Source organism: Dipodomys merriami, unplaced genomic scaffold (genome assembly GCF_024711535.1).
Source record: "Dipodomys merriami isolate MVZ:Mamm:240054 unplaced genomic scaffold, mDipMer1.0.p SCAF_28, whole genome shotgun sequence".
Lineage (NCBI taxonomy): Eukaryota > Metazoa > Chordata > Mammalia > Rodentia > Heteromyidae > Dipodomys > Dipodomys merriami.
Window position 1 is genome coordinate 12308078 of NW_027204270.1, and position 14318 is coordinate 12322395.

The 14318-nt window shown below is 51.7% G+C and overlaps 1 protein-coding gene across 1 annotated transcript; it reads left to right on the top strand.

The window, feature by feature from the left end:
- The first annotated feature begins 1427 nt into the window (after positions 1 to 1427).
- Positions 1428 to 11018, top strand: Znf683 (zinc finger protein 683). Its single transcript, XM_070036978.1, is given in 7 exon segments — positions 1428 to 1526; positions 2362 to 2499; positions 3765 to 3936; positions 5492 to 6183; positions 9333 to 9461; positions 10679 to 10820; positions 10823 to 11018. Coding segments are annotated over 6 exon segments (1380 nt in total). The 5' UTR covers positions 1428 to 1526; positions 2362 to 2412; the 3' UTR covers positions 10981 to 11018.
- The last annotated feature ends 3300 nt before the right edge of the window (positions 11019 to 14318 follow it).

Below are 14318 nucleotides of genomic sequence, written 5' to 3' on the forward strand. Positions count from 1 at the left end.
CTCTTGCCCTCTGGAGGATTCAGCTTTTTAGATGGATTCTGGGAGAGAATTTCTTAGCGCCAGGACACCTGAGAGAAGACAAGGAGGAGAAAGATGTGTGGCTGTGTCTGGGCCTCTGTGTCCTGAGGCTAGTTTCCTGCTCTATTTTGTTTTATCCCATATCCTTCTATACTGCTGCTTCTTGTCTCAGGGCCTGGGTCCCTTAGCTTTTTTTTTTTTTTGCCAGCCCTAGCACTTGAACTCGGAGCCTGGATGCCCTCCTAGAGCTCCTTTTGCTAAAGGCTAGCACTCTCCCACTAGAGCCACAGCCTTTTCTGTTGTTTAATTGGAGAAAAACAGTCTCACAGTCTTTCCTGCCCTGGCTGGCTTCAAACTGTGATCCTCAGATCTCAGCTTCCTGAGTAGCTAGGATTACAGGTGTGAGCCACCATCACCCAGCTTCCCTTAGCTTTTTTGCTCAAGGCTAGTGCTCTACTATTTAAGCCATTTCTCCTGGAAAGTCTCAGACCTTCCTTCCCCTGGTTGGCTTCAAACCATAATCCTAAGATCCCAGTCTCCTGAGTAGCAAGGATCAAAGGCTAAACTATAGGTGCCTGACTCTTTTTTTTGGCCAGTTCCGGGGCTTGAACTCAGAGCCTGGGCACTATTGCTGAGCTTTTGCTCAAAGCTAACACTCTACCACTTGAGCCACAGTACCACTTCCAGCCTTTTTTTTTTGGTGGGTCGTGGGGCCTGAACTCTGGGCCTGGGCGCTGTCCCTCAGCTCTTCAGCTCAAGGTGAGCTCTCTACCCCTTGAGCCACGGCGCTACTTCTGGCTTTGTCTGGTTATATGGTATTGAGGAATTGAACCCAGGGCCTCATGCATGCAAGGCAAGCACTCTACCACTGAGCCACCTTCCCAGTCCCTCCAGCGTTTTCTATTTATGTGGTACTGAGGAATCAAACCCAGGGCTTCATGCATGCTAGGCAAGCCCTCTACCACTGAGCCACATTCCCAGCCCTCTGCCTGTTCTTATTCCTGCTGACAACCCTCTCTGCCTCTTCTGTCACCATGTTGCCTGTTCTTGCTCCTGCCTGTCACCATCACTGCTGTTACTTCCTGCTTCTGTCTTCATTGTCACTCATCCCCACAAAGACCCCTCAACTTCAGCCTTGGAACCCTACTCTGTCCCTTTCCTGCTCAGAGAACCAAGATACCCCCCGGCTCCCCCCACCACCACATGCACACACCCTGAAATACTAGTTCCCAAACCAGCAATTGTCCCATGGAGCTGGGGGGGGCGGGGAGGGAGGGAATGGCTGGGGGAGGGCTCCCCCAATCGGATCTCACAAGCTCCCTAGGCCTGCCTGCCCCCCTTCCTATTTAAGGGAACTTTCAAATGTAACACCTTCTTGTTATCTTTCACACTGACTGGGGCCTCAGCCCCACACACCTGCCTGTCTGCCCACTTTCCTTCCTCCCCCAGCTAGAGAAGGCTGCTGTGCAGCCAGAGAAGAGATCAGCACAGGCCACCTTCAGACCAAGGTAGGGCTGGGGAGTGAGGGTTTTGGCGGACTGAACCATTGAAGTGAAGGTTTTAGGGTATCTGGGGGTCAAGAATGCGGTGGTGAAAACAGAAGAAGGGGATGGTGATTTGGGGCATTTGACCACTTGAGATGGTTCCTGTGCTGGGTGGCCTCAGATGAAGATGGCGGAGATGCAGGGTGCTGACCCAGCTGAGCACTGGGGCAGAGCGTCTTCCTGTCAGGCTGTTCAGGGGACTCTCAGCTCTCTCCCTCCCAGGCTTCCTTACTGGTGAGGATGGAACCTGGGACCGTCTGGGTATGGCCCTGAAGTTTCTTTCTTCTTTTCTTTTTCTTTTTTGTGAGTTGAAAGGCTTGAACTCAGAGCCTGGATGCTGTGTCTGAGTTCTTTTGCTCAAGGCTAGGGCTCTACCACTTTGAGCCACAGTACCACTTCTGGTTTTTCAGTGGTTAATTGGAGATAAGAGGCTCATAGGGAATTTTCTGCCCAGGTTGGCTTCCAACTGTGATCCTCAGATTGTAGCCTCCTGAGTAGCGAGGATTACAGGTGAGCGCCACTGATGCCTGGCCTGAAGGTTCTTTAGCTACCCAAAAAAGCCATCTGGGTGAGCTTAGATGGTGTGGATCCTCCTCATGGAAAGGATGGCGTCTCAATTCCTTATAGCCCTGAAGAATCTGGAATGTTCCCTCAGAGCTTCCATTAGGACCTTCTGGTGCTCTTAGGCCACCTCTCCTCCTACTTACCTCTGATTGGTCAGTCTCCACTTAGTCCCCTTCCTGAATCTGGCAGGACTAGATCATTATCCTTTCACAGTAACCAACCCTATGTTTTTCAGATAGGGAAACTGAGGCCAACCGGGAAAGTGACCTGCTCGTGGTCACACAGCATGTTAATAGGAGAGCAAGTCCGAGAACCCCAGCTCTTCCCTGGAGGATCTTCACAGCTCACCTTGATGCATACATCTTCTCAGCAAGTAATGGGGAATAAAGGGAAAACCACCTAGTCAACTGGGTTGTTGCCATGAGGGATTCCTGTTCCCCAGCCTAGACTTCCAGCTCTATGGGTGACCAGATAGGGTGGGGCCCAGCCTTCTCTTTGAGAGTAGTCTGCACATGAAAGGAGGTAGTGTTAGGAGGAGTAAGCTGGGTCCCCATCTCCGTGGCTCAGAACGTTGCCTACCCCAGGTACATCATGGGGATATGCCTTGAAAGATGCTGTCTCTGTGTCCCAGGGACAGACTCTCTTGTGAACTCCAGAGAGAAGTTACAGAGCATCAGAGACTCATGCCTGTAATCCTAGCTATTCAGGAGGCTGAGATATGAGGATCATAGTTCAAAGCCATTCAGACCAGAAAAGTAGGAAACTCTTATCTCCAATTAATCACCAAAAAGCCAGAAGTAGAGCTGTGGCTCAAGTAGTCGAGTGTCAGCTTTGAGCAGAAAAAGCCAAGTGAGAACTTGAGGGCCCGAATTTAAGACCCAGTATTGGTCATGCAGAAGACTTGGCTGGTATGATCACAGCATTAGACTTTAAGTGAGAAGCTGGCATTCTGTAGGGTTTACAGACCTGGGTGCAGATTCCCCCCAAGTTTACTTTATATCTGTTCAAAATACAACACACTAAGCCAGGCACTGGTGGCTCATGCCTATAATCCTATCTGCTCAGGATAAGATCCTGCTGAGAATCAAGGTTCAAAGCCAGCCTGAGCAGTAAAATCTATGAGACCCTTATTTCCATCTAAGCACCAAAAAGTAGGAAGGGGAGTTGCGACTTAAGTGGTAGAACACCAGGCTTGAGTGAAAAAGGTAAGGGAAAGGCCCTGAGTTCAAGCCTCAGTATTGGCACATGTACACACACACACACACACACACACACACACACACACACACACACACACACAAAACCACCCAGTAGGTGGTCTGAGGTATATGCTGAGGACCAGGACCAGGATCAGGAGTAGACCTGGGTGATCAGGAGTGGGGTTGAAAGAAGAAACAAGGTAAGTTCTGTGTGTGTGTGTGTGTGTGTGTGTGTAGGGGGAATGCAGCCCCAGAGTCACAGAGTGAGGGAGAACAAAATAAACCTTGGATGAGGGAAGGGAAGCCATGTGAGTGACAGACATAGTGACAGAGTGTGTGGTCATGTTTTAGCTTCTACCCTTTGGAAACCAAACTAGGGGTGGGACCATTTAAGAGACCCACATGTTCCAGTTCCTAAGCACTTTGACCTGCTCTCCAGGTCTTCTCCGCCTGCAGACCACTTCCAGACACAGTGGATGCTCATGGCCCATCCTGTGCCAGGTCTGACCTGATGACCTATCCCCAGGCCCTGGATCCAATCCTGTGCTCTCTGCAGCCAGCAACACTGGGTGCAACCCAGAAGGATCTCCCAGAGGATGCTTCAGGCATGAGTAAGCCCAGGGCATGGGGCTGGATGTGTTCAATGGGCAGAGGGTTGGAAGGGCACAGTTAAGGTTCCAGAGTGGAGGAAGTGACTCAGTATCTCTAGTGAGGACAGAGTTCAAGGCTCACCTTATTTCTGCTTTGACTTTAAGTTCTGGCCGGAGGATGCTGGGGCCTTTCAAGGAGGTGATAGTGACTTTCTGGCAAAGGGGAACCCAGAGCAAATATAGCCAGTCATTGAAGATGGAGATAAGCTTTGCCTAGAATGTTTGGGCTGGAAGAATCTAAGAGCAATGGACTGAGAGTCAGGGAACTGGGCTTAGAGTCATGGTTCTGTCCTCTCTGTTTAATAGTTTGGGGCACATCCCTGAGGACTGTTCCTTCATCGGCAATGTGTGCTTGTGGAACATGCATAACAGTGCATGCCTATAATCCCAGTTACTTGGGAGGTAAAGGCAAGAGGATCCCAAGGCTGGTCCTGGCAAAAGCTCAGAATCCAGTCTAAAAGCCAAACTAAAAGCAAAAAGGGCTGGGGACATGGCTGAAGTGGGAAGGCACTTATTTCCCTAAGCAATCATGGGGCCTTGAGTTCAAATTCTAATACTATTTTTAAAAAAGCTGGGTACCTGTAATCCTAACTATTTAGGAAGCTGAGATCTAAGGATTGTGGTTCAAAGGGAGCCCAGGCGTGAAAGTCTGTGAGACTCTTATCTTCAATTAATCATAGCAAAAAGCTGGAAGTAGTGATGTGGCTCAAGTGGTAGAGTGCTAGCCTTGAGCAAAATAACCTCAGGGACAATGCTCAGGCCCTGAGTTAAAGCCCTAGAACTGGCAAAAAAAAAAAAAAGAAAGTAAGAAAAAAGAATGAGCCAGATGATGAGTTTAATCCCCAGCAATGCAAAAACAAGAGAAGAAAAAAAGTACTAAAAAGAAAAATATCAGGGCTGGGAATGTGGCTTAGTGGTTGAGTGCTTGCCTAGCATGCATGAAGCCCTACGTTCAATTCCTTAGTACCATATAAACAGAAAAAGCCAGAAGTGGTGCTATGAATCAAGTCGTAGAGCGCTAGCCTTGAGCAAAAGAAGCTCAGGGACAGAGCCCAGGCCCTGAGTTCAAGCTCCAGGACTGGCCAAAAAAAAAAAAAAAATCTTTGGTGTGTGTGTGTGTGTGTGTGTGTGTGTGTGTGTGTGTGTGTGTGTGTGTGTGTGTGTGTGTGTGTGTGTGTGTGTGTGTGTGTGTGTGTGTGTGTGTGTGTGTGTGTGTGCGTTCATGCACGCACGTGTGCCAGTGCTGAGACTTGAACTCATGTTCTAGGTGCTGTCTCTGAGCTGTTTTGCTCAAGGTTAGTGCTCTACCACTTGAGTCACAGCTCTTCTTCTGGCTTTTTTGCTGATTATTTGGAGTCTCATGGACTTTTCTGCCCTGGCTGGCTTCAGAGGGCAATGCTCAGATCTCAGCCTTCTGAGCCACTAGTGCCTTAGGGCTCAGTGGGGCAATTTTGTAGGGGAGATGGACTTTCACCTGAGGCTGTGGTGGCCAAACTGTTTTCTTTTTCCTGCTCAGTGTACCAGCTGCCAGCGCGGCATGCCAGCCCCAGCGATAATGACAAACGCACAGCCAAGCACTCTCCGAGCAGGGACAAGATGGAGAGCCAGGAGGAAAGAGCAAGCCACGGGGCCCCCTGCCCCTCCTTCCCTCCTCACAACAACCACTCCCCAGCCCCCAGGCTGAAAAGAGGGACCCCTAGCCCTTTGGCTTTCTGTTCCTGTCCCCCTCTAACCCCTATCTCCAAGGAGCTCCCATTCCACCTCCATCATTTCTATCCCGAGTACCCACTTCTCTTGCCTCCACGATATCTGCCCATCCACGGGCCTCTATCCGCTGTCCAACATCCCTACATCTTCCTGGTGCCCCAAGACACCCCCTACCCCACCACAGCTGCACTCAGCTTGCTGATGACAACCAATGAGCCGGGGCATCACAGTGCCCTGGGGGAGACCCTGCTTCTCTGCCCAGGGGCCTTCCAAGCCTCTGGCCAGGCCCCGCCCCCACAGGCTGGGTATCTAGGCTTCAGAGCTTTCCCTACCAACCCAGGGCTCGCACAAGCTGGCCTGGTGGCTGCAGGAAAGCAAGCCCTACCACCTGCCCGGGCCGGCACCACAGCCCTTCCTTACCCACTGAAGAAAAAGAATGGCAAAATCCTGTACGAGTGCAATGTGTGCAGCAAGAGCTTCGGACAGCTCTCCAACCTCAAGGTACCTGCCTCCCTGCTGTCCCCCTTAGCCCTCCCGTGGTTCCTCTTAACGCTTACCTTGTGTCTAGAATCAAGTCCAGAACACTTGAAGTCATTCCCGGGCAGCCTCTAGGGCCAAGCGACCTTGAAGTTCAGCTGGGTAAAGATGCAGGATAAAATGGTCCTGGGCCCAGTGGGAGGTCTTACACCCATTGTCCCAGCATTCAGGAAGCTAAGGCAGGAGGATAGCGTATATTCAAGAGATGGAGGTCAGTCTGGGTAACAGAGTAAATCCTTCATCTCAAAAATAAATAGCTGAGTGAGTGTCGATGGCTCATGTCTGTAATCCTAGCTTCTCAGGAAACAGAGATCTGAGGATCATGGTGCAAAGCCAGCCCAGGCAGGAAAGTCTGTGAGATTCTTATTCAGATTACACACACACACACACACACACACACACACACACACACACACACAGAGTCAGTAGGAGAGCTGTGAAGCTCAGGGACACACACATACACACACACACACAGAGTCAGTAGAAGAGCTGTGAAGCTCAGGGACAGAGTCCAGGCCCCCAAGCCCTAGGACATGCACTAAATGAATAAATAAATAGAAGAGGAAAAAAGCTGGCCACTAAAATTCTGTCTGTCCTAGAATGCGGTCTATGAGGAAATCATCTCATTTAGGTTAACAATGAGGAAACGGAATGGCCAGGGTTTTTGTTTGTTTGTTTGTTTGTTTTTGGGTCCTGTTGTGGGGCCTGAACTCTGGGCCTGGGCGCTGTCCCTCAGCTCTTCAGCTCAAGGCTAGCACGCTACCACTTGAGTCATAACACCACTTCCGGCTTTTTTTTCTGCTTATGTGGTGCTGAGGAATCGAACCCAGGGCCTCAGGCATGCAAGGCAAGCACTCTACTTCTGAGCCACCTTCCCAGCCCTGGCCAGGGTTTTTACAAGGTGGTTGTGACTTAACCATCACTAAATGTTTAGCACAAGGCCCTTCTCTTTTTTCTTTTTTTTTTTTGGTCGTGGGGCTTGAACTCTGGGCCTGGGCGCTGTCTCTCAGCTCTTCAGCTCAAGGCGAGTGCTCTACCACTTGAGCCACAGCGTCACTTCAGGTTTTCTGGTGGTTTATTGGAGATAAGAGTCTCATGGAAGCCGGGCGCTGGTGGCTCACGCCTGTAATCCTAGCTAGTCAAGAGGCTGAGATTTGAGGATCGCGGTTCAAAGCCAGTCAGGCAGGAAAGCCCATAAGACTCTTATCTCTAATAAACCACTAGAAAACCAGAAGTGGTGCTGTGGCTCAAGGGTAGAGCGCTCGCCTTGAGCTGAAGAGCGCAGGGATAGCACCCAAGCCCAGAGTTCAAGCCCCATGACAGACAAAAAAAAAAAAAAAAAAGAGTCTCATGGACTTTCCTGCTCGGGCTGGCTTTGAATCTTGATCCTCAGATCTCAGCCTCCTAAGTAGCTATTATTACAGGCATAAGTCACTGGCACCCTGCTAAGGCCCCTTTTCTGGGCACCTTCCTTTCTGGATTCCCAGCCAAATACTACTTCCTCTTCCTTTCCTTCTTCTCCTTCCTCTTCCCCCTCCCCTCCCTTCTTCCTCCTTCTCTTTGTCCTCCTCCTCCTTCCTCTTCTTCATGGGACTTGAACTCAAGGGCTAGGCTGTGTCCCTGGGCTTTTTTGCTCAAGAGTAGCATTCTACCATTTTGAGTCACAATGCCATTTCTGCTTTTCTGGTGATTAATTGGAGATAAGAGTCTCACAGATTTTCCTGCTCAGGCTGGCTTTTAACCATGATCCTCAGATCTCAGCTTCCTGAGTAGTTAGGATCACAGGCATGAGCCAACGGTGCCTGGCTCTTTACTGTTTTTGAAGGGCAGATGGTGAGCTAGTTAATTTTGGTGAGTACTAGACACAGACTGAAAACCAACCTTTGTCAAGTGGGGTCCCACAAATCAGCCCAGAAGTAAGGTAGTATTGTTGATATCATCCAGCAGGGGGCGCTCATGGCCGTGTCACTTGGTATTAGCAAGGCTCAGAAGTTAGGCGCCACTTGCTAAAGGTGAGAACAAGTTATAGTTACTGATGTGCAGGAGTTCTTTTTTTTTTTTTTGGTCCGGTTGTGGGGCCTGAACTCTGGGCCTGGGCGCTGTCCCTCAGCTCTTCAGCTCAAGGCTAGTGCTCTACCACTTGAGCCACAGCACCACTTCCGGCTTTTTTCTTTTTACTTATGTGGTGCTGAGGAATCGAACCCAGGGCCTCAGGCATGCAAGGCAAGCACTCTACCACTGAGCCACCTTCCCAGCCCTGTGCAGGAGTTCTTGAACTTTAACAGATGTTACACCACCTGACAGTCAATAAGCTGCAAATTCCCAGGCTTCAGCCCTTGAGTTGTGACTTGGGGGAGTCCTAGAGTGAAGCCTCTGCATTTTTTTCTTGTTAGTTGTGAGGTTTGAACTCAGGGCCTGGGTGCTGTCCCTCAGCTCTTGTCCTCAAAGCTAGCACTATACCACTTTGAGCCACAGCTCCACTTCTGGTTTTCTGGTGGTTAATTGGAGGTAAGAGTCTCAGGAGGGCTGGGAAGGTGGCTCAATGGTAGAGCGCTTGCCTTGCACGCATGAAACCCTGGGTTTGATTCCTTAGCACCACATAAGCAGAAAAAGCAAAAAGTGGAGCTATGGCTTAAGTGGTAGAGTGCTAGCCTTGAGCTGAAGAGCTGAGGGACAGTACCCAGACCCCGAATTCAGGCCCTATGACCAACCAAAAAAAAAAAAAAAAGAGTCTCAGGACTTTCTGGGCTGGCTTTGAACCACAATCCTCAGATCTCAGCCTCTTGAGTAGCTAGGATTATAGTCATGAGCCACGAGTGCTCAGCTGGCTGCTCCATTTCTAACATGCTCCTCCACCAATACCAATGCTGCTGACTGTGGGTCATACTTGGAGTAGCACTTATACTGGGTACCCCTTGCCTGGCCTCCTTGCCCCTCCTAGCTTCTAGCAGAAAGAGTGTGAGCATTCTGGGGGTGATAGTTGGGCCTTGAGGGAGGTGTTAGGAGAGAGGCCAGGAGACTAAGAGGCTTAGATTTCAGCAGAGATCTGGAGAAAACCCTAGGCCCTGCCAGGGGCTCTGGGCAGCTGGCAGCATGTCTCTCCCCTGGCTCAGGTCCACCTGCGCGTGCACAGCGGGGAGCGTCCATTCCAGTGTGCCCTGTGTCAGAAGAGCTTCACCCAGCTGGCTCACTTGCAGAAGCACTACTTGGTGCACACTGGGGAGCGGCCCCACCAATGCCTGGTGAGACCTCCCCCACTCCCTGCACACCTGCAGCCTGAGGACTTCTAGTTCCCTGGAGTTATACCACCTGAGCCTCCAGTCCAATCCTTTTGAGCAAGTAGAGATGGACACAGAGGATAGAGAATAGTAGGGGAAAGTGTATGTGTGAGAGAGGTGGGGGGGCGGGGGAATGACCTTCCCTACCATTTTGGGATGAATGATATTGGAGGAAGGAATAGATTCGTATGACTATGAACAGAAAAGAATGAACTTGAGGATCCCAAGGAATATATACCCATTACTGACTGGCCTTTCAGGGTTCTCACAGGAGTTAAGAATGCAGCATATGCAAAGAACCTAAGTAGGAAAACCATTAGATCAGTAGAGACCTCCTTCTTGGAGCCTGACCTCATTTCTCAGGAGGTCAGAGAGCAGGGATTCTCTCTGTTTACAGGGGCAGAAATTAGAGCAGTGTAGTGGTTCTGTGTAGGCTACACAATCAGAAGACTTGTGTGCAAATCCCAGCCTCTCCTCCAACTTGCTGTGTGACCTTTGACTAGTGGCATTACCCTCTGGCCTCAGCTTTTTCTCCATAATATAGAAATTGTTCTGATACCAAGTCATACTGCTCCAAGACCTCCTGGGGAAGACTATGTGGTCCCCACCCCCAGAAAATGCTGATTGCACCCACTGATGCTGCAGCCTCAGAAGTAAAGGTTCTGTATGATGATCCCATTCAGTCTATCCTAACCATGAGGCTAGGAGTTAACAGTCATATGTTTTCAGTAAGGCTCAGAGAGAAGTGACTTTTGTTTTTGACAGTCTTGGGGCTTGAACTCAGGGCTTGGGCACTATCTCTGAGCTTCTTTTGCTCAAGGATAGCACTCTACCACTTGAGCTACAACGCTACTTCCAGTTTTTTCTGTGGATGTGATACTGAGAAATGAAACTCAGGGCTTCATGCATGCTAGGCAAGCATTCTACCTCTAAGCCACATTCCCCGGCCCTGAGAAGTGATTTCTATAAGGATACACAGAGTAAATGAAGGACATTAACCTGAGTCTGCTTGGCTCCTATGGGCCACATACTGCGATCCCAGGCAGAAATTACTAGGAAGAGCTTCCAGGCTTGCATTTGACAGGGAATTGTATAGAGGAATGTGTTCAAGACACAGAGGGAGTGAGAGATGCTGAGCCGGCCCAGAGGGTAGAGTTGATACGAGTGTCCATTCTAATCAGATGTGCCACAAGCGATTCAGCAGCTCCAGCAACCTCAAGACCCATCTATGCCTGCACTCGAGGACCCAGCGTTTCCAGGGCAGCTTCTGCCTACGTCGCTTTACCCAGCATAATCAGCTGACGGTGCACCATCAGCCGCATGCCTAGTGCGGCTAGCACAAACCCACCTGTCCCTGGAGTCTCTCGCCCAGTGGGACCAGGGAGCACTAGATCTTGTGGTAGCATCGTCAGAGCAGCAGCTGGGCTGGCCTGTGGACAAGGTCCAGATGTCCTCTGTATCTCAGGGAAAACAGCTAGCCTGAGCATTGGAGTCAGTGTCTTCTCAGGACTCCCCTGGGGAGAAGGGGTGAAGAGAAAGTAAAGGTTTTCCCCACTGCTGAGTTGGGATGTTCTGAGTCTCTGGGCAATTAATGATCCTTACACCTCACCTGGATGCAGGTCTGGGGAAACGGCCTGGAAGAGTCTGTGTGTCAGATGGGAGCCTGCAGTCATCTATCCCAGGCTGGATTTGGGTTCTTCTTCTGTATATGACCTATCTGGGACAGAGTTGTCCATCTGGACTCCTCAGTGGACAGTCCTTTCAGGACTCTGCCATGTGCAGACTGTGCTGCCCAGGACAAGACACTTGGTCCATTCCCCTCCTCTCCCCTTTCCTCTTTCCTTCTCCCTCTGTGCCCCATCTTCCTTCCTTCCTTCCTCCCTCCCTCCCTCCTCCCTCCCTCTCTGCTTCCCTCTCTCCTTCCTCCCTTCCTCCCTCCTTTCCTTTCCTTCCCTCTCTTTGTTTTCTTTCTTTCTTTTTTTTTTTTTTTCCAGTCCTGGGGATTGAACTCAAGGCCTAGGCACTGTCCCTGAGCTTCTTTTTGCTCCAGGCTAGCACTCTACCACTTGAGCCACAACACAACTTCTGGTTTTTTCTCTTTATGTGGTACTGAGGAATTGAACCCGGGGCTTCATGAATACTAGGCAAGCACTCTACCACTAAGCCACATTCCCAGCCCTTTCTCTTTCTTTTCTTTTTGTCTGTGGTGGGGCCTGAACTCGGGGCCTGGGCACTCTTCCCTTAGCTCTTCAGCTCAAGGCTAGTGCTCAACCACTTGAGCCACAGCGCCACTTCACTTCCGGCTTTTTCTGCTTATGTGGTGCTGAGGAATCGAACCCAGGGCCTCATGCATGCAAAGTAAGCACTCTACCACTGAGTCCCTTCCCCTTCTCCTACCCCTCCCCTCCCCTTTCCTTCCTACTGGTACTGCTCTGGTACTGCGGTTTGCTCTCGGGCCTTGTCCCTCAGCTCCTTCTGGTAAAGGCTGGAGCAACAGCTCCACCTCTGATGGCTGCGTCCCTGCATCGCAGGAGACGCCCTCAAATGCTCCAGGCATGCGGTGCTCCCAGCCTCAGTGGGAAGGGCTCTGCCTGGGAGGCACGAGGCCAGGATGATTTTCAGCAGAGCGGCTGGGCTGGGTGCGTGCGGCCGCCTTCCGGCAGGGGGCGCCCGCCGCGTCTCTGCGGGTTTCGGAGCGGTCCCTCCATCTCAGCGCGGAACGACATTCCCGCTCTGTTTAAAGTGGCTCCAGGACACAGAACCCTCGCACTGAGCCCAGCACGGTCGGGCAATGACAGGTGGGCTTGGGTCCCACCTGCAACGAGGGCCGGCTTCCGAGCCCACCCGGGTCACCGCGTTACCGCGCTCGGCCTATGAACCTAACAGGTCGGCCCCGCCCAGCCGTCGAGACCACGCCCACCAACAAGTCCCGCCCCCGTAGCGAAGGCCCCGCCCCTTGCGCTCGGGCTCCCTCCGCTCAGCCCCGCCTCCCAGCCACACCCCCAAATCCAAACTCTGAGCAGCTTCGAGGTTGCGCTCACCCGTCAGCCTCTGGCTCGTTTCAGAGGCTTGAAGAAGCTGTGCGGACCAGACAGAGAGCAAGGGGATCGAGCGTGGAGCTGGGCGCCTGACTCTGACCGAGAGTCCTGGGCCAGCTGGCCGGGGTGGGGGCGGACCCCAGGGAAGACACCGCGTGCCGCGGGGCCTTGACCCCGCCCACAGCCGCGGGCGGGCGGCTGTTTGCACAGGGGAGGGCGGGCCGGAGGAGGTGCTTCTCCACCTGGGCAGCGGATCCGGGTGGCCCGTCGCCAGCAAGTGTCCCTCAGTCCGAGCCCCAGGCCTGGGTCTCGCCATGACTAAGCGGCGCAGGGGCCTGGGGGCCCGCCTGGCCCGCCTCCTGGCTGGACTTGGGGTCCGGAAGGAGCGCAGGGGAATGGAGACCTCAGAGGTGGCCAGATCCCGGGATAGGTGAGGGGGGAATGAGAAAGGCCGGTGGGCTGCCCGGAGTGTAGGGGTGTGTGTGTGTGTGTGTGTGTGTGTGTGTGTGTGTTAGAATATAATGTGTTTAAATAAGCGTGTATGGGTACCTCTGAGCAAAAATATGTGGTTCAGTGTGAGATCTGTGAACTGTGGAAACTCCCTGTGCTCTTTTAAGACCTTAAATTAAAAAAATTTTTTTCCTAAATCAGGCAAGCAGCCTGTGGACAGTGTCCTCCTCAGAGACAGTTTAAAGGCAGATGGGGTAGTTCCTCCTGTGGCTGTGGACTTTGATTCTGACATCACAGGTCAATGTCCCTTTGGTCTTCACATCCGTTTGTCATGACTGACAGGTTCCGGACTTATCTTGGATTGTGCTGTCTTTGCCCTTAGAAGCCGTGCTGAGATGCCTCCCTGTCATCTGCACCTACAGAAAAGCTGTAGACTGCAATAACAATAAAGCTTTATTTGCCACATGCTTCGTGGTTACCTGGATTATTTCATGTAATCTTCATGGCAGCCCAATGAAGCATGTATTTCCAGTGATTCACATCCGGAAATGGAGGTTCCGAGAGGTGAAGTCACCTGCCTGGAGTCACACAGTTGGAGGTGGTGGAGCTGGGGTACACATTTCCACAGTTTTACTCCAGAGCTCACATCCTGAAACTGTTGTTTGGAAAATGGCCAGACTTCAAGCTGGAGGGCTCAGGCTTCTAACCCCAGGTTCTCCTCTCTGGGTGACCTTCAGCAAGTTCCTTCACCCCTCTGAGTTTATCCGGGGTAGCTGATATCTGATTGGAAGGAAAGAAACTTCTCTGTGGATGGCTGAGCCCAATGGCCAGGAGTGGGCTAGTAAGAATCTGAGAGGGCCCCAGTAGCTCCCAGACCCTATACAGGCAATGAATGTGGGTGTACTGTCAAGTGTGGGGTGTTTGTATGTCTCCACTGTTACCAGGCAATTTGTTCTGATCTTATCATGTCCTGCTGCCCCCAGGAGAGATGAGGGTGTGGTAGGGGAATGAGGGGAGGGCTTTATACTACTCTCTCACCCTAAACAGGGGAGGGCCTAGCCACTCCATGCCCTAGGGTGCCCACTCCCTGCCAGGGCCCTGCCCACCATCATCTGATAGACACACCCTCTGCCTTTACCCTGTCTGGCAGCAACCTGCCCTATAGGCCCAGCGGCCCTTCTCCCTCTCTCAACTCAGAGAGCCCCGGGCTTGGGGTACAGGTGAGGCAGGAGTAAGCAGGGAAGGGGAGAGGCTACAGGGCCTGCGTGATGACACTTACCAGCTGTGGGAATGGGACCCCTAACCGAGGCACCAGCCTCTGATTCCTGCTGTG